Source organism: Blennius ocellaris (genome assembly GCF_963422515.1).
Source record: "Blennius ocellaris genome assembly, chromosome: 19".
Lineage (NCBI taxonomy): Eukaryota > Metazoa > Chordata > Actinopteri > Blenniiformes > Blenniidae > Blennius > Blennius ocellaris.
The window spans coordinates 16,639,591-16,666,223 of NC_137668.1; the positions used below are offsets into that span (position 1 = coordinate 16,639,591).

At 40.9% G+C, this 26,633-nt stretch overlaps 1 protein-coding gene across 1 annotated transcript in view; it reads right to left on the minus strand.

Annotated features, from left to right (window-relative positions):
• lmbr1 (limb development membrane protein 1) overlaps positions 1–26,503 on the minus strand; it is a 34,131-nt gene extending 7,628 nt beyond the window's left edge. Inside the window, exons 1-12 of the mRNA XM_080515148.1 lie at positions 26,363–26,503; positions 22,097–22,169; positions 20,389–20,449; positions 19,038–19,177; positions 17,983–18,086; positions 10,252–10,378; positions 10,035–10,103; positions 9,843–9,907; positions 9,471–9,543; positions 5,304–5,393; positions 3,958–4,034; positions 3,377–3,454 (exon numbers count right to left, since the gene is read on the minus strand). Coding sequence (XP_080371274.1) covers positions 3,377–3,454; positions 3,958–4,034; positions 5,304–5,393; positions 9,471–9,543; positions 9,843–9,907; positions 10,035–10,103; positions 10,252–10,378; positions 17,983–18,086; positions 19,038–19,177; positions 20,389–20,449; positions 22,097–22,169; positions 26,363–26,425 — 1,020 coding nt within the window. The 5' untranslated portion in view covers positions 26,426–26,503. The remainder of the gene's footprint in view (positions 1–3,376; positions 3,455–3,957; positions 4,035–5,303; positions 5,394–9,470; positions 9,544–9,842; positions 9,908–10,034; positions 10,104–10,251; positions 10,379–17,982; positions 18,087–19,037; positions 19,178–20,388; positions 20,450–22,096; positions 22,170–26,362) is intronic.
• Positions 26,504–26,633: the final 130 nt, after the last annotated feature.

The window sequence follows — 26,633 nt, forward strand, 5'->3', positions numbered from 1 at the left end:
AGCAAGCCAAAAACATAAAAAAAAAAAAAAAAAACAACAAAACAAATACTTCAGCAAATACACGAGGCATACACCCCTGCTGCCTGCCCTCAACCCCAAACCCCTGAGGTCTTTGGAAACTTCAGCAAGTACAAGACATCAATCTACATATGCTGCACATACCAAACATCTGTGTTGTCACATGATAAATATTTACTTTTGTCAGTCCTGGCCCTAAAGCTGATCCTGCTCTATATCTGCAGTACAGATAAGTAGAATTAAAATGCTTCAACAGCTGCACAGCATAATACCAATTATTCATTCTTCTACTTTTATCACTGTAATATATATGTATAATGTTTTCTATTTTCCTATGAATGTGTACATAGCTGTGCATAATAGCATTTATATCTGTATACAGTGTTGTCAGGTACATTACTATACCGCCGAACAAGAATCTATGGTGTATGTATTGAGTTCTAATTAGGGACGGAGCCCAAAAGGCACGGCCTCCAAAGGTGGCGAACAAGAGCCTGTAGGAAAAAGGAAAGCTTGGCAGGTTGTTTCATGCCTTTTTATGCAACTGTCATCCTCGGAAGCTTACCGCAGAGCCATGGTGCAGTGCTCTTTCTCTCTTACACAGAATTAGTAGACAGCATCTGATGTCATTTATTAATGGAGGGAGGGCAGGCGAGCAGGCGGGCGTGCATTAACTTTGCACGTCCATGCCTTTCCATTCGCAATAGGCGTAGATGCGCGTGCTCGGAAAGAGCTAGCTTTCACTGTAAACCTCTTTTCAACCCTTCACTCCAGTAGCAGAAAGGGTAATGGAGTTTGTTTGTGTGTTTAGGAGAAGGAGAGACTTCCATTGAAAAGAGAACTGGACAGGTCCAGTTGTTCTGCATGCTAGCAGTTCAGTCACCACATGCGCCATATGTACTGCTTGCAAGAGTAAACAATGTTCATGCCTGAGCACTAGCAATGTTATTGAGATGCGTTTCTCAACAAAAACTGATTTCTGCTTCATGTTCTGAATACATGATTTTAAGTGGACCTCTTTAAGCAACTTGCATACGACTGTATGACTTGAAACTTTCAGGATGGGACTTTCAAGCTGAAATGACGGCTTTGGTGTTGAAGTAAAATAAATTAAATAACGATTTGTCTCTGCTAATGCCAAACGTCTATTTTTTTTTTTTTAACTGCTTTTTCAGTGGCTCAACAAGGGCCTCAGTTGCAGCAGTGGATGAACTATGTACAGTCATAATAGCCTGGCACCACCTCTACATGGTGGTCAGCAGACTGACCAGGCACTGCTGGGGGATGACATCCCATTCTTCAACCAGCACTTTTGCAAGTCAACAGACATGTTGTGCTGGACACTGTGTCACAAGCAATCTGATCCCACAAGTGTCCAATGGGGCTGACGTCTCTGATAAACCCAGCTCTGTGGTAAAGGCAATGACATTTTGAAGGGTAGACTTTGGTCCCAGAATTTCAAGCTGTGGGATAGCCACTGATTGCAGACTTCCATCTCAATATATTAATTGATTTCCATTGAGGGAGAGATGCTGTCTGACACCATCACACTGCCTCCGCCAAAAGATGCTACTCGTTGGTTGCAGCAATCAGCAAAGTGTTCCTTTCATCTGCCCCACACTTTAACCCTGAGATCCAAGCCACTAAACAAAATGGGGACAATCAAGTGTCAATCAGTATTATGACTTCACACACATGGGAGTGTCAGAAGCTCAAAACGGGCACAGAAAAGAAATATTGCTTGGCAATTGCAGAGAGTTTGATTTGGTAAAATGATTCAACCTACACACTCAGCTCAGCTGCTATAAAATAATCTAACATACACAATTGTTATTTACATGTAAAGTTGAAATGCCCATTTTGAATATTTTATAGGAAATGCAGCATTTGAGAGAAAAGCACTCAATCTCAGAAACAGCTAATGGTTTATTTTACAAATATATTGTCAAGTGTGGTGGCTCCCAAAGACAAGGGTGTGTTAGTCCCTCTCACAACTTGCTCAAGCAGATGTAAAATACTGTCCTTTGACAGATGCAGAAGCGACCTCTTCACCTGCTTCTCCCACTTTCGTCTCTTGATCATTCTTCTTGCTCTGTGAGGCAGCGCAGGACGCTGCTCAGTATGCTGAGGGCTACAGCAGGATGCCGAGTAGGAAGGGAAGATAAACATTGACAGGGCACTTCCATTGTGGTCTCCTCCTATAACAATCAGTGCATCAGGGCCTCATTTGACTTTCCCACAGTCTGAGTTTCTCTGCTCTGGCAGCACCTCGTCCAGACATCAAACCACACACTCTCTTTGCTCCTTTATATCACTTTGTCTCCACTCTCCTTATCTTCGCCCAGACAGTCAGCAGAGAGACTTTCAGTGCCAGAGGGGCAGAGTCTGACAGCTGGAGGGTAGGGTTAAAGAACTGAGTACATTGATATCATATCGGTATTGATTGTTTTAGAGGACGACACCCCCGCTTCCTTGTCCTTGCATTTCTGTGAGATCAGAGGTGTGGCATCCATCCAGCTCCAGAAACGCATAAACCATTTAGTGGGGCCATACTGTCAGGGAGGACAGCTTCAAGCTACATGACAAGTGTAATTTGGGGGATTTTCTACGACGTGTCATGCCAAAAAAAACATCTCTGCTCAATAAAATAATTGGAACGTCGAGGACAGCTATATTAGTTGCCCGCAAGAAGCAAAATGAAATGAGGGAGAAATAGGATACATTATGTTGCCCCTTTTCAGACAAGAATGCAACCACAAGCGCACACACACATGCAAGCACGCACATGCACGCACCTCTGTCACTGCAGATGAGATGAGATACAGTGAGCTTAAAACACATTGCATGTTAGGCGGAGATGAAAATCTCTGAGAGCTATTCTACACCCGGCTAATCTGCATCATAGAGGGAGCCCGTCACCTGGCCCTGTCTGCCTTTGCAAAGAGGAGGAAAAGCCGCGTATTCGCTTGCTGTGGACATAAGACACGTAGCAAGCTTATTGAATCTGCACACTGCTGTGAAATGACTCTGAATGAGCTTCCAAAACAAAACCAGAGGCACAAGGTTGGACCCTGATTAACATCTGGTGGAGCCTTTTCTTCCAACACGCACCTGAGCATATCCGGAATTTGATTTATGTCTCCGCCAGGGACATGGGAAGTCTGATAGGCGAGCAAATACTGTGTGTGTGTGTGTGTGTGTGTGTGTGTGTGTGTGTGTGTGTGTGTGTGTGTGTGTGTGTGTGTGTGTGTGTGTGTGTGTGTGTGTGTGTGTGTGTGTGTGTGTGTGTGTGTGTGTGTGTGTGTGTGTGTGTGTGTGTGTGTGTGTGTGTGTGTGTAATGTTAGGCAGAAGGCTTACTGTGGATCCTTTAGGCATGGCAGTCTCATCCACAAGAAGGTAGAGGATATTGAGTGCCACCATAAGAACTGAGATTGTCTGCAGACACAGAGGAAGGTAAAGATTTGTTTCCAAACAGCATAATTCCAAAAAAAAAAAAAAAAAAAAAAAGATGAAATATACTAAGCATCCGGCATCACAACATAACCCAAATACAGAAGACTTGCTGATCTGTGAGAATGTTGATGCGTAATAACCACCTTGTAAATGTAAATTGTCTCAACATAAAGCTTCTCAAAACATGAACAATGTGGGTTTGATGCACGTGCCATGCTTTGCACATGGCCCTTGTGCCTTATCTAACACTATCAGACAACATAAACAGTATTCACACACTATAATTCATTCAAAATCACAGTTGTTGCAGGTGGCTATTCAGCATTGTCTTAAACAGCCATTACACAGAGGCAGTTTCCCCACCCAGACTCTGTGGGAAAAGATGAGTGTTGAGGAACAGTGTTAGTTCTGATGGCCACCAGCCAGGCTGTGTACGCCGTGAGTAAACAGTTGGGGCTTAATTATAGGTCAGTCCCAACACTCACCGTTCCTGTGAGCAGGATCAGCATCACTATGGGATACAGCAAGTTCTTCTCCCATCCTGAGGCTTTCTTTCTTCTTTCTAGGAGAATACACGGGAGCAACAAAGTGTTTCAATAATTCTTGGTGGGACCAACTTTTTAGTGACGAGGTTGACTCCAGTACAAACCACTTTCCACTACTCATTAATTAATATCTTCATCAAAGACAGCTACTGAAACCAAAAGCCCTATGGCTTTATTTACAAGGTTTGAACTGCTTGTTATGGTAAGACATATTAAGAGTGTGTCTACAAAACACAATCTCACCTCTTATTGCATCTACCTCAGGTAATATATAAATCATAACCTTCAAAAATGCCCTCTTTCTCTTTAATTAACCACACTCATTATTGCTTTAATTAGTGAAAACGACAATAAATCCTGGATAAAAAGAAAGTCAATATTATTAATTTTGTGATTTATGTACTGGATAGAATAAGGGTGTTTCACAGATGACTGTTTTCTAAAGCAAATACCACAAACCAACTATTTTTATTTGAATAAACTCACGAGTTGCATCGAAGTTGGAGAACTATTGCGACAGACTTTTCTCTTGCTGTAACCTACAATAAACTTTAATGCTGTTGGACGCTGGTCACTCGTAACCATGGACGCCAGTGAATCCGAGACACCATACAACTTTGTCGTTTACATCCAAGTTAGACTGTGTGTGCGGGTGTGTTGAACAGTTAATGTGTGCAGTTCTTCCTTGTCCAGATGACACGTCTCACTTTCACATCATCTTCATATTTCAACAACACATTGATCATGCTTGTAGATGTTACTGACAGCCTCTGGACGACATGCATACATCTTCCAGACAAGCAGTGTCCTCTCACTATGTGCAAGTGACTGCCCTCTAGTATTTGCCTTATTGACTTTCTTTCTCTATTTCCAACCTTGTTAGGCCTTCTTATTCTCAAAGTGCATCCACCCTGCCTGCTCGAGAAGTTTGCCAAGTGCACTTTATATGCACCATCCTTCTAAATTAATGACATCACTAAAAGGCTTGCTACAATATAAAGTTTGCATCTTGTCCAATATCCTAAGTGCCTTTGTGCTCTTCTCCCCCACCTCCCCACACTGCTCCCCAAAAGGCTTAGGCCTCATTTATAATATCCTAAAATGGATGGAAAATTATCGGGCAGTTCTGGTCCCAGTCCAAATTAAGAAATTAAGGCAGATGAAGAGAAAGCGGCTGCTTGTCAGCAATATCTAAAAAGCTAATGTCTTTGGCATATACAATTCCTTGGCAGTTTAAGGTCTGAAGATAAAACCCATTAGCCCTCTTGCAAAATACAAATACTTACCTAGTTTATTCCTTTGATTTTTGACATTGTCCAATTCTTTGTTGAGCTGGTGTGTAAAGCTTCCTCGCGTGTAAGTATGCGAGGATGATCCTGTGGAGATGGAGGCAACCACAATCAATACAATTAGTTGTATAATAACATGTGTTGGGCTGCCATTAACAACTATTGACATTATTAATATATCTGCCCATGTTTTTTAATTAACAGTCAAGGCTTTTGTTTTGTCCGATAGTCTGATACTCAACAGCAGCTCAATTCAAATTAATTCAAAACACATAAAAGAATACCTGTGTTCCATCTGAATAGCTCATACCAGAATATAAATTGGCTTATTTCTTCATTAAATGATGAAAGAACTATACAAATGTATGAATTTGTGTTGCGCTACAATGTTATTTAAAAAGCTGTTACATCCAAATCTTTAGCACGTTGGAAGGTAGCGTCAGCACCTCACACTGTATTCGCTATGTCCTCTATATATGAAACATGATGTATCGTTATTAAGCAGTCCCATCAAAATAAGTAAGCTTGCTCAGAACATAACAATGTGATCTCAAACAAGTAAAAATAATCTCTTCTGTCAGGAGTTGTCTCGCACATGCCACAACTGGTTGAGTGGGCTGGATAAGACAGTAAGGGATTCTCCAGGAAAACCACAAGACCAGCTCATTTAAGGCTAATTTATCTATTTTACTCTGTTTTGCTTCCAGCTTGACGCACTAGCATAGAGGCCCTTCGAAGCCAAAGTGGAAGAGTATCCATTTGCATCCCCCTGGGGTGATTGGCAGATCAAGACCAATTAGTTCAGTGTTACACTGTTACTAGCCTGCAATAAAAATACCATCTTTCATCTTTGTTACAGGAGTGAAAGACCAATCACTTTGATCAGACCTTTTTTTTCTTCCCTCTGTTATTATGACACACCCTGTCTGGATGGGTTTTAGTAGGTAAAACAGCGAGAGAGGGTTAACCGCCTGCGTCTATGCCCTCATAGGGGCCTGTCCCAGGATCAGAGCAAGGGAAAGTTTTGAGCCCTCCGAGCAAATGCAGTCACAACACAACAGGAAATGTCACAGATAGTTCAACAGCTCTCTTTCCTAAAAGACGAACTAAACACTTTGCCCCAGGGTAGCTGAATCAGCTCCACTTCAAGTAAGCTAATCTATCGTCTTTGTGCATTGCATAGGCAAAGAGCGCCTCCCGCGTCACGGGCAGATAAATCAAAGCCGAAAGGAAAAATAGATTCTCAACGGCCACAATAATCAATACATCCGAGTAAATACAAACACAATATCATTGCTTGTTCAAAGCAGTAAAGTGAAACGGTGAGTATTTCAGCTGCAGTGTCTTCAATGACCTCACTTCAAACTGAAGTTAAATATATCCTTCTCCTCCTTCGGCTGGCAGCATCAAGTAAAAGACTGAGTTACAGCGAGGCAGAGATGCTGAGTGAGGCTTCTGGCAGCCAGCAAAGCCCAGAGTAATTCAACATATCCTCTCCAACCTTCTCTACAGTCAAAAAATTACGTCATCCACAAATATGCTAAACACCATGCTGAGACAACAGAGGCACTGGCAAGGTCACTGTGCCGCATAGCATCTGGACGAGCGCCAAGTTTTCAGCAAATCAAGGTCTTGAGGGGGCGCTCTGCAAATGTGCATCACATTGTCTGCACTATAGAATATGTATGCTTTACTGCTAATACTAGATATTCAAAATGTTATGTTTTAATCTACTACACAGGAAAAAGAATACATATAGTATTTCTCGAACAACATATAACCATATTTTAATAATACAAAAAATTCCTCCAACGTATCAGATGTTGAACGAAAGTAATTTTACATCTTGTAAAAGAAAAGTTCATCCAAGTTTGACAGCAGCAACATTTGTCAAATAAGTTGGGACAGGGCCATATTAACTGATATGTAGCATCTCCTACTCTTCTACAATCTGTAAACGTCTACGACGTGAAGAGACCAGTTGCTGGAGATTTAGGAGACAAATGTCCTGGCTCTTCTTCATTAGACCTTCTGTTGTATGATTGATCAAATGTTTATTATTGGTGAAAGTTTGACACTGCAAGCAGGCCAGTTCAGCAATTGTACTCCTCGACTGTGACGGATGTAATTCAGCATTGTTTGATAAAGATATACAAGGCCTTCGCTGACAGAGGTATGTAATATACATGCATACCAGAGATTTTGGTGTTTGGATTGTGTTAACACATTACGAGATTTTTATATGATATAGATTTAACCTGTAATAGACTACAGCATGGTTAACTGTTCACAGACAATCATTTCTGGAAGTGACCATCAGCTTGTGCAGAAGCTCCGAATACAGAACTATGGCTTCTTAATGCAGATATCTCTAATTCTTTTCATCATTTGAACCTGGTGGAGAACTTCTCTCCATCTTTACTTATGAGACCCTTTTAACACCCAGTCATCTTAGTAACCTATCTTTTCAGAGATTGGGACACTGCTATCAAATTCAAAATAAGCTATGGGGATAGAAATGGAAAAAGATTCAAATGATACATTTCAAAATTAAATTAACCTTGTGATCTAACAAGCATTAATGAATGTAAAGCCCGTCTAGAAATACTGTAACACTGGGTAAATGATAAGGAAAAATTGTTTCTTGTAAATTATGCAACGCATCTCAGATGGAGATTCATCTCTCGAAATTTCACTTATTCAGTTTACCGGGCAATTGAAAAAGAAAGCAGAAACACATGGTTCATAGGCCCATTAAACCACAGTGCACTGATCTGCAAGACTTAAACTAACTGCATGTCATTACAAATGGGTAATTGGATATAGAGAGAGGACAACAAAGGACCAGACATGTAAATAAATAACTGCATCATTGGACGAGGTTCAACAGTCCACATCTACAAACACAAACTGAGTAAGGGGATAATCTATAAGAGAATGTTGACGCAGCATGGACACAGGTGAAGCAAGAACACAGCATTGGTCGTCTCTGGAGTGTATCCTGTGAACTGTTCCTGAACTGCCCTCGACTTAGTGCTCTCAGCAGATCAAACGAATGCCACTCGAGCTTTCAGTTTCATCTACGTATGACCATGAACGATGGCTATTTGCATGCGTATACAGTATGCGCATCGAAACATTCATTGTCTGATAAGGCTCTCCTCCACTGAACAACATCCTCCCGCACCCCCAATTCCCACCTCTTTAACAAGCAAAATGAACTGCAGCTTGGCCTCATTACACACGCGGAGATCTTGACCACTGTTATTTCTTCTGGGCCTCACAGTGACTTGTAAAGATCAAACAGTCCGGCAGATGATAAGGAACAGATTACAATTATTCTATCAGTTAGTTCAAAGCATGGCAGTGTGGAATGAGCCCGAGAAAACCGTACGCATTGGTGGCACTCTATGGAGGTGGCCAGCATAGCTTTTGAAAACATGCGTTATCAGGGAGCGATCTCCCTTACCTCCCTGGTTTGAAAGGACGCTCATCCTCTTCATTTACTCACATCTGTACACTTGGTTGCGTGCTTGAGTTAATATTAAAGTAGGTTTTGGAACCTGGCCCAAATACTTCCTGCTTTTTGAGCTCATTCAATGGCAAACAAGGAATTTACAAACACAGAAATTTGTGTGTAAAAGGAAATGGTGGCTACAACAATACCACCTTTGACATTCCTAAACTCTTTAAACTGCCTTTGAATCCCAGCCTGTGAATCAGGGCAAGCCGCCTTCTATCTATTCAGAAAGCACTAAAAGTTTTAGCTCTTTTAATGTCCACAGCAGCAAGCCAAACATTCTCAAGTCAAGGATTTCATTTCCATCCTATTAACCAGGCCACCATTCCGGGGCCGACATTAAATGAGGCAATCATTTTATTCGTGACAGTGGCCATGGAATGTCTTAAATGGATCCTTCGGAGAAACTTCCTAAACATAAAACATGTTCCTTGCCCTTTCGTAGAAAGCTATGAGTAAGACAGTCTGAGGAAAAATCTGGTGTCAAGTGTGTGTGAATTTTTGTGAATGCCTGTGCACACGTGTGTACCTTACAGAATTTTCAATGCTAATTGATTCCAGTGTGGCCCGCTCCATCACACCCAATATGGCAGTCAACCCCTCCTCTCCCCTATAATGTGCCAACACGTCTCCCACAGACATACCGTTTAATCTCCTCTGAAGGGCTTCCTCCTGCAAATGGATGCAGTAAATCTGCTCATCCAGGTCCTCAAGGATCTGAAGGGAGGGAGCAGAGTAGGAAGAGATGAAATGGGTTATAATTAGGCCCAAAGTGGGACTGGAGCGATGGCAGATGGGAGGATGAGTTGGTGATGTATTTGTAGTCCTCTGTCATGCATTTAAATGGCCGACTGAGACATCTTTCAGAAGAGAAGAGCAACGTGGCTTCAGGCTTGACTGGGATCTATTTAAGTTCAAGCCTGTGGATTTTCTGTCTTGAAAGTCTGAATTAAAACCATTCAATAAACTTTTCTCTCCGACTACATTTTAAACACTTCACCCGAATTCTGTCTTACCGTTGGCTTCACAAGTAACTGGCCCATGATGGTAAACATCCTGGACAGTCCCACTGGAGTGCACACTACACAGGAGACAAAAAAAAACCCCAGAGTGATCAGCTTTTATGCTCCAATAAAATAAATTACTTGAGGGTAGTTTAACATCTTGAAAGGTTTGATATTTTGTATGGAATGCATTAAATGGCTTACTTAACAAAAGCAATCCTCCCATCAGAGATATACAGGAATAGAGATATGGCAGGTAGAATTCCCAAAGGTCTACAGAAAAAAGATACATTCAATTAAAAATGCATACATATGAATATTCTTCATTGCTACAAATTGTGGTATGCAACCACAATTACTATTTAAGAATGCAGCAACAGATTTGCAATGATAAGTGATAGAAATGCTTTCTGTGACTTACCGTATAGGGACTCCATACTGGCTGCATCATTGTCAATTAGGGCCGAGGCCACCCACACGATTCCCAGAATGAGTAGCGCCAGCAAGAAGAGCATCACAAAGGTCTCCAGAATGCGTGCCCTAATGCCCTGAACGAAAAACAAACATGCACATGTAGAAATTGAAAGATTAATTGCCAATTGCATCCATCAAAACTCGAGAGAAACTCATGAGAAAGAACTTGACCTCACAGTGTGAAAGTACTGTAATTTTAATCACTTATGACCTTTGGACTTGTTAGACTGCATGACTGATATCATTGAATGTCTTCAACTTTTAAAGACTTTGAGCACAAACCAAAAAAAGTGTCAAGAAAGGAAATATTCCTACTTGTGATTTATCCAAGGTGTGCCCTGCCTTGGCCTTTGGTATGCTAGGGTGGATTTAAACAGCCCAGGCTTGGACGGGGTGGGAAAGAATAGGGATGAATGGAAAAAAAATATGCATTGTTGGAGGCCTATATCCAAACAACAAACTCGTGCACCAAAAACTCACATGGTTTTGGTGCAATTTGCACCATAGTTGCGCATTGTAAACACAAAGCAGCAATTGAAGTTGCTGTGGCAGCTAAAAAAAAAGGGAGCAGCCAAGTAGACTACCCTAACACAAGTGTTTTTGGTGATGATGATCTGTTAATCAGTAGGTACATGATCGGAAGAAATTATACCATTTCAGTTGGAAGCACATTTACATTTAGAACATCTCTTCTATATTCAAGTGCACATGGCCAATTACAGATTTCCAAAAGCACCAAAATTCAGTCTCTCAAATCAAACTATATTCATTGAGGTACTAAGCACGACAATTTTTTTTTTATCTGGCTGTAAAACATGCAATTTCAATGTCGCGATTTGACTTTCTTTAAAATCAATATACAGTATTACTTTTCTCTGTGTTAAAAGTAATAAAGTAATACAATTAAAGGCTTGGTATATTTCTAACGAAGTAAAGCAGGTGGTGAAAACATTGTGTGGTTCTCACTCTCGCCTCACAGTTCAAATGTTACCAATTCAAGTCCAGGTGGTGGTTTGAGGTCTTTCTAAGTGAAGTTTTCTCAGATTTCCCCCCCAGGACAAAAATGTGCATTTGAGGCTAAATTCTGTCTCTAACATTGCCCCCAAAGCGTGATTGTGAGTTAGTGCATTTGTCTTTTCCAGGGTGCCCCCTGCTTTACTCTGTCAGCTAGGATTACCTCCAGCACCTCTTTAGTTGGATAATATTGAAGTTAGAATAGGCACATAAATTGAAGCACCGACAACAAAGAATCAAACGTCTTACCATCCTAAATATGTTTTAGGCTGTGCATAAAAAAAAAGGGGCTTGATGGCAATCCTTCCTAAATTCCATACTGCATTTATAAACTGCAAGGAACAAGGCGTGATCACCCTCCTCCTCTAAAGTTGACAGTGTTGTTTCCAGTCACAGCACACAAACATGACATTAACGCTCCCGCAGATTGCTGTGTAAAACAGCTCTTTTATACACACATACTGTGGTCTATAAAATGGGTCTAACAGGGGCTGTTGGTGACAGAGGTGAAATTAAAAAGAGGAGGGGTGGGTAGAGGGTGCTGTAAGGAGCATAAAGCTTGGCTGGGTCAGCTACTGTCTGCGATCATGAGCAGACCTCCCATCTGCGAATGATTAGGAGCTCCCTTAGCGCCACGGTCATGTCCCAGGCTGAGCAGACTGGAGGGGTTTTGGGGTAATTTGGGTTTTCCGGGTCACAAACTGCTGAGTGGTTAATAAAGTCTTCCTCTACCTGTTCACACACTTTCCATAACCTCCTTCCCCCACCGTAGAGCCGAGTTGTAGCAGAGTAAGATGGATAGGTGCTCTCGTGCACACATCAGGTAGGCTACCAGGCATGGGGTCTCAGCCTTTTTTTTTGAGCGCCATTTAAATTGGGTACATATGAGCAATTTGTTACCAGCTAACATAATGGCAGTGTGGTTGCTGTTCAGTATTTGCCAACAGGTACATGAAGGGGGTCTCTCTTTGAAAGCAACCCCTGTTAATCATGAAGCCACATTTGAGAAAAGCTATGGATGAATTCTGGCAACTGAATCAAGGCTTAGCTCTTAATTCCAGTAGATTTAATGCACCTGTGTTTCAGCAGCTGCATTCCTATATGCTGGTGAGCAATTTGCTGAATTTATGTATGTATGTATGTATGTATGAATCTCAATGACCTTTTCGGTCTGTACCTGTAGTTGTCATAAAGGCATTCTCAAGTATTCTCAGATTTCATTCATTGTCAGTGGTGAAAATCCCCTGTAGCATCCTCTTGCCATTACTGAGCAATTACGTGCCTCTCACCTCCTCTTTCAGCATTATTCTGAAAAAGCTTCAGAGAAGGAGTGTAGAATTTTCTAGCACAACAGAGAGAAGAGGGCAGGGTCTGGAGTGCCCCAGTGTGGCCAAGGTGGACACTGCAGTCACTTGACAGGTGAGGAGGAGATACAAACCCTTAGTTGGCATGACACACTAATCGTCACTAATGAATTATCAGTCGTGTTACATTGAAATCACATAATGAGGGAGTCATATATGCAGAGTTGCACTGAAAGAAGGTCCCAAACCAATGCAGGATATCATTCACATCATGAAAATTTGACATGAATATTTTTTGCCATGCTCTTTTGCCCCTTCACACGCAGCACATTCGCTCGATGCCGCAATCAAGCGTCTCACTGCTCTGTTTAACTCGGCAGTGGGGACAACGCTCAACACGGAATGAAGAAGCGGCAGAAGGGAAGCACTGGACGATGGAGAAAGAAAGAGGGGGAACAACAGTGAGAGACTGGTGGAGGAAAGGAGTCAACGTCTGAGCACATCTCTGTCCCCAGAGGTAAGAGAGGTGAGAGAGGAATGCTTTCAGGGACTTCAGCCACGTCCCACACGCGCTCTCTTAAGGATGCTGCAGAACAAGCAGTGCTGGCAGGCGGTGGCGTCCGCTCAAGCGCACCAGTCCACCTTAACAAGCTGCCCATGCCATACTGAAGGTGTATTCCCTTTAGATAGGTCTCTCAATCATTTATAAGACTCAAATCATTACCCATTCAGATCATTTAGGGCAAAGGCAATGCTTGTCACCTCCCTTACTATCATCCCCCGTTCTTGCCTCAGTGGAAGAACAATCCACTGTGACAGACATGATTTGACTGAACATGAGAAAGAGGAAACTGAACTGGAAGGCCTGATTGGTTTCATTGATCCCTTGAAATGAGTGGCATTGGGCAGTGAACGCTCCGTTAATGCCGGCTTACTTTTCAAGGGAAAATGTGAATCCTTTGTTCTTAGTCACAAAAGGTAAGACAGAAATTGTGGTTTAAAAATAGAAAAAAGTACGGTAATAGTCACTGATCAAGGACAAAGCTGTCAACTGGTGAAGAGAGCAAAACGGGAAAAAATAGAAAAAGACTTGTGCCTTGGCATCCAGAGTGCCCGCTGAAAGTTTCTATTCTTGCCACTCTAAATGTGTAACTACCTCTAAATATAGCAGCTCTGAAATATTCAGTATCCCCCGATCCTCACACCGACATCGAGCGAGGGGCTGGTTAACTGCAGCTTTGCTTGTACAAGACTGGAGAGATTTCCAAGAAATGTGTGTAGTGACCAGGGAGAGAGAGAGAGGGGTAACCACTTCATAGGCAGCTGCAAACAAACATTCATAAATACATGTATGCGCACATACACACCAACGAGTACACCAACCTCCAAATCCGCCCAATTACACAAAGCCACAGAGGGCCTGGAAACGGTTCACAAGCTTTTCGCTAAGCTTGCGCTGCAAACAAACTCGAGCACAATCTGCCACCGTCTTTGATGTAGTGTTTCAAGAGATGAATCTTGCAAAGAGTTCACCTCTGGAAGCTGAATGCGAGGGGAGACAAATGTGAGACATGATATTTGTGAAGGCGCAGGATCGTATTGAACTTAAAAAGCAAAAGCAAAAGGAAAAAAAACCCCCAGCAAACTCGGACAAAAGGAAGACAGTTTATCGGTGCCTGAGCTTCCTCGCTGCTGCTATCAATCCTCAGCAGGTCAGCAGGTGGTGACAGAGATCATACCCCTGACCATCCTTCTGCTCACTGTCAGGAACGTGTGCAACAAGGGGCCAAGAGTGTAAGAAGTGAGGAAGGGGGCAGGGTCCTTTTCACTCCCAAGCCCCCCCCCCCCCCCCCCACCCCCCCCCCACCCCCAAAAAAAAAACCTGCCCTGGTTGCTAAAGACATGCCAGATGCTCAGAGACCTTATTAGCGTATCCTTCAACCAGTCGGCCACAGTGCAATGATCGTGTCAAAGACAGAAAGCAGAGGAGCGGGACACTCCCTTGTAAAGCTGCACAATGAACTTCTAAAGACTCCTAAGACTTCTTAATAAAGCCTTGATCCACAGGAGCATGCAACATGATTGGTATCAATTCGTGTCATTTCAAACCTCAACGTAATGAGCAAACTCACTGAAAGTCACCTTTTAGACATTATCACTGACTTCCTTACTATTGAATCAGGAAAGAAAACCTTACATAGCTTCAGTCATTTCTCTGGTTTCGGTCTTACCAAGCTGTCAACAGCTTGTTCTGATTCCAAAACATTGTAAGACTGATAAGCCCCCCCCCAACAATCCTTGTTGCTTAAGAACATAGCACTTTACCCATCAGGAAGTAATACAATTTAAATAGTATAATTAGATTAACACTTAGAAATTGACCAGTTTGTTTGTTTGTTTTTTTTTAAACTTGAAATTGGTGGAAAAAAATCTAGCAGTGACAAACTGAGCACATTTTGCTCATTTTAGAAAAACTGAGTCATGTGAGGAAGGGAGAATCTCACTCATTCTTTTTGAAATTCCCAGCTCAAACTAATATATCGCCATGGAAACGAACATTGTAACAGGCAGCTTTAGGGAGACATTGTGACCTTAAAGGAAGGTATGTAAACACCACTTTATATTCTCCGGCTGGCCCTGCCCGAAAGAAGGCCTGGGAAAAATGTCTGCATGTGCAGGAGATTTGAAATAAATATCCAGGCCCCTATTGTGGAGCGCCAACAAAGAGGAGTATCTTAGTAACACCACACGGGCTTGCTTGGCGAGACGTTTTCTCTCCCCTCCTCCCCTTCCTCCTCCACAATAAACACACTTCTCATCATCGGCGGGTTAGGGCTTAGGATGAGATTGATGAGGAGTTTCTTTAACTACCAGATGAAACCTGTTGGCCTTTTGCTGGGTCAGTCGGGGGGTCAGACTCGTTCCAACTCGTTTCAGGATCAAACACACTTCAATACTGTGGATAAAGCCAAAACACTATTCACTGCAAAGCATACTATCTACAATTTCTGCCCCCCCCCCCCCCCCCTACACACACACACACACACATAGACACACACACACACACAGAAAAGCACACGTTCAAGTCAAAATTACAATTTACTAAAACTTATTGTTGCTAAATTGTTAGGAACTCAGATTGTGGTTTGTGTGACGATTAAAAAAAACAAACATCCAAAGGTAAAGCCATTACTCCACTACACCAGAAATAGGTCAATAAACAGTCACTGCCAAAAACATTTATCTTGATCAAATGGTTTTGGAATAAATATAGCTCCAAGATATCATACTCATCGCATATGATTATTAAGACATTTTAAGTCTCTTGATAAAAATAGAAAACTGAACAAAGGATTATCCTGACATCTTCACAGTCTTTGTTACAAAAGACTTGTCTCAATAAAGTTGACATGGATGGCTCTCATCATTACAATGCCATCTACTGGTGATGTATAGACAACTAAAACACAGCCACATATGTTTGGCTTTTTAAAGCCTTGAAATTAAACATTTGGCCATCACAGATGCCTTTATGATACCACAACAACTGAGTGGTATTTAGAATATCATTCCATATGTATAATGCAAATACACCATAGTACAGAGGTCTATAAATATAATCACAGCTTAAAAACTAAATAATGACCTTTAATGGCCTCAGTGATGCAGCTCTTCTGCAGATTTGAGAACACAGCAGTAAAGTTGGGAGACATTTTAAAGCTGCGAGTAAAACTACATCATAACATCTGACATCAAGACCCTAAGTCACTCCGATTCATCCACAATTTGGACAATTTGCTAAACTATCAATCATTCAGGTGACAGAGCCTCTAAAGGGAAGAAGAAAAAAAAAAACATTTAAAAAAGCATCCACATTTCCATCTTTATTCTGTTGGCGTCTTTTAGTACATCGTCAAAAGTAAACACAGCCACATGAAAAGGCTGACTTACAGCATTAGTAATGAAATTCATCATTCACTTCATTTCCGCAGTCAAAGGGAGCTCGCAGTGCCACAACATTAGCCCGGGAGGTTAAAATGCCACATAAAACCTTATGACATTGTGGTTTAATGCTGTTATTGGATAAAGGGATAATATCACATTATAAAAACTCAGATCTGTGTTTTACATTCTTCTCACTGTTGGCCGTACGATTCACTCGACAGGCAGCTTGGATTTATTTATTTTTTTTGGGAGGGGGGGGTGAAACAGGAGTATCATCCACACCCCCTACTTAGCACACAATATATACCTGAAAGTGCACCACAACACTGAACAGGGCTTCCTCAAAGCAAATTTATTGAAGCAACAGAGCAAGAAACAGTCTTGCTGAAATGAAAAAGAACAAAAAGAAGAAATTTGAAAGAGGCCCTCATGCTGCTTCCTACACATCAGGGACTGCCCTCTGCTCAAGAAATCCAACCGAAACAAATTAGTGGGCTGAGGAAGAAAAGCAGTGGTCATACACTACAGTACAGACTAATTTTTATGTGCTTTTGCCAGGAGGGACATAAACCAGAGGGGTTTCAAACTGTGACACAGGATAGAGGTGTATTAAAACTAAATCTTTTCCCCTCCATTTTGCAAGGCTCTATTGTGCTGTCATGTTGCTGCGACTTTATGGACTTTTGGAACACGAGCCCCCAGCCTCTTTTTTTTTTTTTTTTTTTTTTTTGGGTGGGGGGGGGGGGTAATCAATTAAACAAGGAAGTTCGCTGAGCCTTACAACTCGATTATTAGCCTGTCCTTTTGAAGTTTTATTTTAGGGGGCTGGGGAGGGGGTGACAAGGAATCAGGCTTTAAATCAATGGGGCCGATGCAGCAGTGTTGAAGCGTTTGCAGCCTATGGCCTTATTGAAAGGGTTTGTCAGGATGTGGCACTGGGCGAAGACCAGATTCAGACTTTCATGGTTAATGAGCTTTCTGCGGTGGCAGTTACGGTCAGTGGCGTGAGTCAGGGAGAGGGCAAGGACTAGGCACCTGCTGCTGCTTTGGTTGTAAAGAAGAGAACTTTTGAATGGTCGGAAAAGCATTTAAATATGTGAACCCCAAAAGACAGTAAACCATCCCTTTTATAGTCCTTTTCAGGCTCACACGACATCATTATGCCGTATTGTAGAAATCACAGAGAAATGACACAACTGTGTAAATCCCCAAGTTTGATAGTGAATCTAGTAATATAGCTTTGCTAGAATTTTAAAAAGCTCCAGGTTCATGTCTGGGTTTTGACAATTGTTGATATAATTACTACAATAAAACTGCGATTGCCTAAAAGATCAATTTACATAATGTAACAGTCAATTTGGAAAGGTAGCTATTGGCATGTAAAAAAAAAAAAAAGCTTGATTATTGATATGTACCTTTTTTGATCCTGCAAATCCTTCAGACTCCAAAAAGAAATAGGCGAAGGGCATCAGGACAAAGAGGCAAAGATTGGAGAACAGTGACACCAGGTTCCACAAGCCTGCAGAAATCATACACATGTGAGCAAACACATACTTCAGTTTACTAGAAAAGAAAATTCTCATTTTGAAGAGATATTCACAAAAAGGGTTTCAGTCAAATACCATGTGATTGTATAATGCGAGCTACCAAGGCAGGGTTTAATTGGCAAAAGTACTCCAAATATTTCTAAGTCATGGACTCTACTGCCATCTGGTGGATGTTAGAACAGCCAACTGCCTGATGAAACCTGGACTGTTAAAACTATGAATCCATATGAGTGTTACAACTCAGCAGATGAGTTCAGCTTCAAATCTCCAAAGTCTGTAGTGGGTGATTTGACCATAATCAAATTTCAACTGAAATGTATGATAGAAGAGACAAAGAAATACTGTTGTGCTCATGATCACAGTAATAAAATATGAAGAAAAATATCTGTGTGTAGCAAATATATAAATCAGTTTAAATTGATTTCAGACTTCATTTGAATTATTCACCATTTTCCATTCCTTCTATAAAACTACAAATATCTGTGGAATTGTACGTTCTCAATAATACAGTACTTTTTAAAGATGATGTTAAGACTGTATACAGGATGTTTCAACAAAAAGAAAAGAAAAAAAAACTTCCTCAGATACAAATAATAATCAAATCTCATTATTTTTGAGACTTGACCATGTTGATTATTTCAAAATATTACATTTAGTTTGGAAAACAAGCTACTTTACATAACGTCACAGAGATCTGACAAAACAACACAATACTGACAGATTTCAATGAAAGACCAGTCTACCCATTTATACTCTTAATTAAAAACCCACTGAGACCATCATTATTGTGATTAGTTACTTATCTATGCTGATTTCTGTTTTAGCGAAGAGTAAAAATAGATCTTGATTTAAAGCCAGACAGTGAGAAGGTGCAGATTAGCTTTGCAAGTGTGATAGACACGTGGGCAGTGTGAACTACTGACCGTGAATGAGGGAACCATTGAGCCACTGGATGTAGTAGTTTTTGGGGAAGGACAGGAGGATCTCATTACTAATGATTGAGAAAGGCAGTAGGAAGACGGCACCACCCGACACAGCCAGGGTGAAAGTGCACAAGTATAATCTGCAAATGAAATCAAAGACACACGCGCACACACAAGTGTTAGACAGTCAAGATGTTACATCCCATTTCAAATAAGATTACACGTTACAATCAACTCCTTACTTATTTACTGAGGATTACATTTCTGTTTTAAAGTTGTCGGATGTTTGTACAGGGTGAGAGTAATAACACCCAACAGCAAGTGAGGCATTCAGTCATTTATTGACAACAGATATTTAAACTGCACTGAACTGTGAGCACAGTCTACATTACAGTATCGGCCATCCATGCAGTTCAGTGGTTTTCAAAGTGTGAGGCAGCCATCCCCTCGGGGCAACCCGGAAAAATCTGTGTCAGGGAATCATTTGTTCTTTCAATATCATAGGAAAAAGTATTAAAATAAAAATAGTATGTGAAGCAGCAAACTATAAATATATTATCAAAAATCCATTACAGAGCTGATTTTATTTCAAGTCTAATAGAAATTACAAACCACAAGTATTACAGTTACATCAGCCGTAGACAATATATAAAACCTATATTTAACTAGCAGGATAAGAGGTGTGCATTTAATTGCCGATGGATCCTATAGCGGTGAACAATAATATCTCATAATGTGAAAAACAGCAGGAAGTGTAGCATGGGAGGGGCTCAATCCTTTCAGTATGAAAAGCCATGCTGCAGTCCTCACTTTGTGTTTCTGCCTTGGCTCAAGAACAAAACATGCAGACTGGCTTGATTTCTGCAGCCTGCAGTTTCAAGACATTCAGCGACACACACACACTGTCCTGACTGGACCCAGGGGAGCGACCATCTGCTCAGCAGGACGGCAAAAAAGAAACTCGCCTCATCACCATGCTAGTGGCGGCGCTTGTTCATTTAAAATGCTTTCTATTGCTGCCCATTATTGGATAACCAGAGGAAGATTTGGTCAAGGGTTGTAAATCAGCTTCAGTATGAAACGTCAACTACTGGTTACTACCTAACCAATTAATCGTTTGATTATATTCTAAATTAAGTATGTAAATGCTTGGATTACAGGAAGTGATTTATCAGTACTGTACTTCAGTTTCTACCAGCTAATTGATCTCTATTTAAACGTTTTTTTTTTTACTTTGTACAGTATGTCAAGTTTTATTTAGGACACATCATTTTGTGGCTCGTTAGCAAAAATAAAAGTACTTTCTGAAATTTCAACAACACTATTATACGTAACAACTGAAATGACTCACGAGATCCTGTTGACGACAGCATCCTCGTCCTCGTGGTCATCTATAAAGGAGACAAAATCACCTTAACCCCAAGGTGAGTTAAGCTATGAGTCATTGAAAAGCTCCATCATGGTTAAAATCATACTTGGTACACAAACATCTCACTCGCTGCGTTTGTATGGTCACCTTTTCCTCAACCTTACGGATTCCTCTCGACTGAGAGATCAGATTTTTCCACTTCACCTGAACGCTGAATAAAGTAATCAGATTTGATTTGCGGATGTATATGCACATAAAACTCATCTAAAGCTTTACACTGTGACATTGGCCTTTCGTGGCCTTTGCACATGATCCCACATTCAGCACTCAAGGATGAACATTACAACAATCGATTTGTTCATATCTTGTACACGTGATGGATGTTTCAGGGAAGCATTCTCTCCTGCAATGAGCTGTGTGGTGACGTTTCCTTACAGATGTACACACAAGGTTTCCACAATGGAAAACAACCCCGATATGCCAATTACATGGACGGACTGAGATTGGGTCATAACCCAGGTGACACCACCTCCAATGATCCAACTTTAATCGAACAGGGCCAATCTAATTAGATAAAAGCGCTTTAATTGGACCAGGGTTTAAGCTGATTACTTGTGTTCCAAATAAACGCAGCCAATGTTTTTTTTATAACATCAGAGCAGACTGGATTTTCTCTTGCAGATGACTTGAATATTACTTGCTATCACCACCAGCTGATCATAACTCACAATATTCAGTGTTAGGTAAAATACAGAGCAATGCAAGTTGAGAAATCAAAAGAATATTAAAAGATACTATTTTAGTACAGACACAGGCAAAAAATAATTTGAAAATCAAGGTGTTACAGCAGTTCCCATCAGAACAAAAAAAGCATATTTAACAACAAATAGAAAGAAATGAGTTCTTCAAAGTAAGTTTGGGAGAGGAGGACTCATAATGCCACAGTATATTTGACAGTTACTTTGCACTGTAAGCGAAAAGATTAGGCTTCCAGACCACAGGATGTTCAGAGCAGCAGCCTAGTTTTCTACTGTCCCGTTATCCAGGGGGGATTGCTTTTGCAAAGTGGTCTACTTTTCAGAAGGAGACAAGGGAAGCCTAGGTGACCCTGACATGCTAAATTTGTCCCGGTAAAATGGGATACAGTTCATAATGTCTGCTCGAGCCGCTTTGATTTCCTCCTTTTTGTCTCCCCCATTCACTCTTTTCTCCTGCCGTGTCAGGGATCTTACACAAAGACACAATTGAGCCTTCTCTTAAGGTGCTTATTAAACTGTATTCTTCATTTCTGTCGTCATTGTTTGGATATCATTCCACAAGACAGGTTTTATTAAGACTTCTTTAATAGGTTTCCTGTCGTCAATTGTGTTCAAGTTACAACAGCCCTAAAAGTAATGCAGGGTGGATACGCCATGTTGATCTAGACTCTACACCCATAGGTGTGGCATCTCATGCAAACACCTTAATCCTTCTTGGCCACGACTTCCTCTCAGTTTAAACACAATGAGGAGCCGTGTATGTGAGGAAGGGCGGCATGCACACAGAGATAACCAAATCTTCTCCGTGTTAAGATGTGAAAACTGCTTCACTACAGACATGTTTCTGCTCCTCAAGTGGCGCAAATGCTTTTGAGTGAAGTCACAGTAGGAGTTCTGTTCCCACAGATAGAAGGATCATATTTTACACTTACCACTCCTCCTCTTGTATCTGGTTATGATGCAGTAGGACACAATGTAGAGGACCGCAAACAGGAGGAAACAAATCTGAAACGATGGCAAAAGAATGGAAGATTTTAAGACTATTGAATTGATGAGCTTTGATAACTTTTAGAATTATTTCACACTTATAGATTCTTGACTGTTGTACTCCACTGAATGATGTTGTACTAGTATAATACTTTATTGAAGGAAAAAAAAAAGAGTCTAAATAGCAGGATTCCTTGCACGCACACAATAAAGAACTGCTCCAAAATGACAGTGGTGTTTGCATCTGCTGCGACCTGTGATTAGTCCGTTTACAATCTGCACTGGTCTGTGCTGCGCGTGCACTTCAGTCAAACCGCTCCAATTTGTTTAGTCACGCCTGGATGAAACACACACCTTTATGGCCAATTATATGTTTACTCTTGCTACAATATTTGTGTTTGAATTACCCTTGGGTACAGGGTTCACAGGGACATGCTTTCCACCTCAGGTAACCTAATAAGCTCTCATGTTCGAAGTGGAATGTCCTTGTAATACTGTATGTACTTGTAACAGATAACCAACATATCTGGTTTAAGTCAGCTATAAGGTTTATATAAAGTGAGGACTATACATTCATTCCCACCCCAGTTACATCACAGTAACTACTAAGCAGCGTAAGTTGACCCGTTTCCGTGCAAAACCAGGAGAAAGGTGAGAAATGCATCGTTGCCCACTGGTGTGCGGTGACGACTTTGGCCACACGACATGCAACAAGATCCAGGAATTGGGTACGACACTGAGAAAACGTGGCCTCAAAACAAGCTGGACGCTCTTACAGAACGATCACATTCCACATTCCCCTCTTCTACAGTGACAGTGGCAGGGATGGAACTAATGTTAGAAGCTCCCACTTCAGCACTTTGCACCCCATCAACACTGCGCGACTCATCGTGGCCGAGGACTGCGAGATGACTCAGCCAGACACCCAAGCAGACTCACTTCAGATCGACACGCTGAGAAGAGGAATGCCAGACCTCCTCACTAAATCTCTGAGTAATAAGCTGTTATATGACAGCTGTAGCAAAAAGACATGTTCTTATCACTTCGAGTCCTCTTCTAAATGACAAACTTGTTGGTAGTCTTCAAGTCTGTCGTGGCTCGAGTCAAACGATGTCCGTTGCGCAGAGGGTCAAACCCAGAATAACACAAAATCAGGTGGACGGAGCTGATAAGGAGGTGTGAGCACACATACACGACATTGTAGAAGGGAGATAATCACAAGCTTCAAGCACACCCACTGCTACCCTGCTGCTTGCCTTGTTGCCTCAACATTTTCTCAAACACTCAGAATAACACACACACACACACAGCAGAGGAGAAAGCAGCAGGAAAAAAAACCAAAACAAAAAAAAAACAAGTGAAATTATTTGCGGTCCGTGTAAAAGCAAACCTAAAAAACTTTGGAACGGTTCACACATTTATCACACATGGCTGCTAGCTGTAGGAGGAGGAACAGTCATTTTTAAAATAGTAGTCTCATATTCAGCATTTTGTCATGCGCTGCTCAACATTTTATATTGAGAGGCAAAACCATGAAATATCACTTCCGGCTTCGTGTTGATATTTAAACTGATAAAGTGAGTGAGACTTCCTTATGTAAACAAATAAATAAATAATAAAACACCTCAAAGGTACTTTATGTCATTTGTTATTGCTTCTGTCGGAATGTCTGTAATATAGGTCATTTTGACTATTTTCTCCTTTTAAAAAATAAGAGAAAACTTGTGGTCATTTCTTTGAAATACTATCTTTCTTCAGGTGACCACATATAGTAAGTGTGGTAATGATGTTCATGTGGAAAGGACACAACATCCCTTGGAAAACATTGATACATCATGCTATCTTAACCCGTTTATTCATGGTAACCTGACATTTCGAGTTCTTGGTAAACATCAATGTAGGAGTTTCAAACAATTATTTACAGTGGGGCCCACTGGGGCGGACACTGTTTCCCAGTCTTCAGGTCTGATAAGAGTGTATTGTCACTGGCACTGAATAATGAGTCGTGTTTACCAACTTGAACCCTAACCCAGAGTAACCTGTAGAAATCCATCCATATGCTGACATGCCATATTCAACACGCTGAATTCTCAGCGTCATGCTTGAAAGAGCTAAGGTAAAGAATGCTGATATGGGATACGGTACGAGAGAGCCAAATGTAGAAGGAGATGCCCTGGACAACATGTGCAAGCTAAAAGCTCAGATGTGGAGCTTGCCTCCTGGTGAGACATCTGATCGTTTCTCCATTTCCAAACTGTCTGTTGGGATTCCTTAAGAAGACTGACTGCAGACTAAGTAGACGCCAAAACACACGGGCAATGTGATTTATGATCAAAAAAAGATCACCAACATCAGCGACTGTCAAGGTACAATTACGCACGTTATTTATTGTGTCGTCTGATTTGGAGAGCCTAACCCAACAGTAGCTTTTCAGTTAGGAAAGGTGCAGGTGCAGCACAAAAGCATTTGTGAGTCAATAACATAACGACTTGCCAATAGAATTGCACGACAATAAAGAAGCTTTGCTTTCTGTCCCAAGCTTTGTGAATAACAATATATTGCAAAAATGTCCTCTGCACACAAAATAACAAAACGTTTATGAATAATGAAGACAAAAAAAATTATTCAAAAGTTAAAACAAAGGTTTTGAGAGTAGGTGTGGTGGTGTTACAAAGCAGCAGCATCGAAGCTCATGTGAATGAAAGCGACACATGAGGATTTGCATTAGTCATGAAAACAAGATCACATATATTAGCTTGAACCAATAGTAAAGAGACATCTCAGAAACATTGCAGTGTGGTGGGAAACTTTACCCCTTTCCAACTTTAATAGACATATCTTGTTTAGGGTGTCTGAGGTTATATCATACAGATGAAGTAGGGTTCCTTTACTTAAGCCTTGACATGTTATTGGATCAAATAATATACAGTAACGATGACCATGAAGATATGAAGGAAATGGAATTAAATAAAAACTAAGCAGAGCACTATGTGCCTTTTTTTTCTATGTTTCAAGGTCAAATTAACTTGAATCTGGTGCAATGAAACAAACAGAGATGTGAGATTTCACAACAAAGCGAATAATGTTAGGACAGACGAAGCATACTGGGGAGATGATTTCAGCAGTTTACAAACTGATTCTAGATTTTGCATCTTTCTTTGCTCAAATAGTTCCTCTGTAGTTTCATAAATGTAAATATCTTCAAGTTATTCTGCATTCCAAATATGTACTTTTGGCCAGGACAAATAAGGAGTATTTCAACTGCATCACAAACGACACAATTAAATGATATTTTAAATACTAAATTATTAAATTACTTTTACTATTTAATTAAACAGAAAATGTTGAATAAAGTGTGCAAAAATGTTGACTGATTCAATAAATATTTTTCTCATTGAATGTAGCTGTGTGATCGTCTTTCTCTGTGTGTTCGCCCTGTAATTGACTGGCGACCTTCCCATGCTGGACCTTGTCTTTGCTCAGCAAGGATTGCAGCTCATTGCAACTCGGAGTTGAATAAGATTATATTGAAGAATGACGAATGGATGTTTACATCTTAGACTTGATGTTTGTGCAAGTCTTTCACCTGGGCCCTACTCCTGTCATCAGCCAGATCAATTCAATATATTTAAAATTATATACGTTTATTCAAATAAGACACTCGCTGTCATTGGCTTCATCCTGATTTATTCACACTTTGGATATAAAAAATTCTAACCATGGGTGATTAATGCGTTTTTATTTCTCAAGAAAATTACACTACTCGTAAGCATGTTTTACATGAATTTATCGAAACAACTATCTTACATCTCCAAAATGTCACAAGTATACAACGTGAAGATTTAAGCTCCGTGTACAAGAGATAACTGGGACATGTTGTCCGCGTCTCAGTTGTTATTTATAATGGCTTGTTTACAAATATGTACAAATATTGTGAAAGATCAAGTGTTAGCTTGATTCTCCCAACTGTCATCAGACACCTTGACGTCAGACAACATCGTCAACGTAACTTCCTATTAATTCATGCGGTATTCACTGTAAACAATACTTTAGCCGTGACTCGTCTGCCTATTAAATGTCATATTGAATGTGTGCGTTTGAAAAGAAGGCATCAGTGGAGTCAAACTGACAGTGGAAGCTAACGCTAGCAGCCTATAACGTTAGAGGACGTTGTTAGCCCGCTAGCCTCGACTAGCCGCTCCGGTACTTACGATGTACTCACGAACTTGGCTGTGGAAATTCTGCTCTCTGATAGAAACATCGTCTTCTTCCATTCTTCATATTGCAAATGCATAAAAACGACTACTGACTCACTACATTCTTAGCTCGCATAAGTACCAACAAACAGCAACAACTCCAGCCTCCTCTGCTCCTTCTGGTTCCCTCCCTCCGCACAAAAAAAAAAAAAACCAAAAAAATCTGCCCTGACTGGTTAAAAGACAGCTTAGATCGACGCCAAATCGCTCTGTGCTTGAAAAAAAG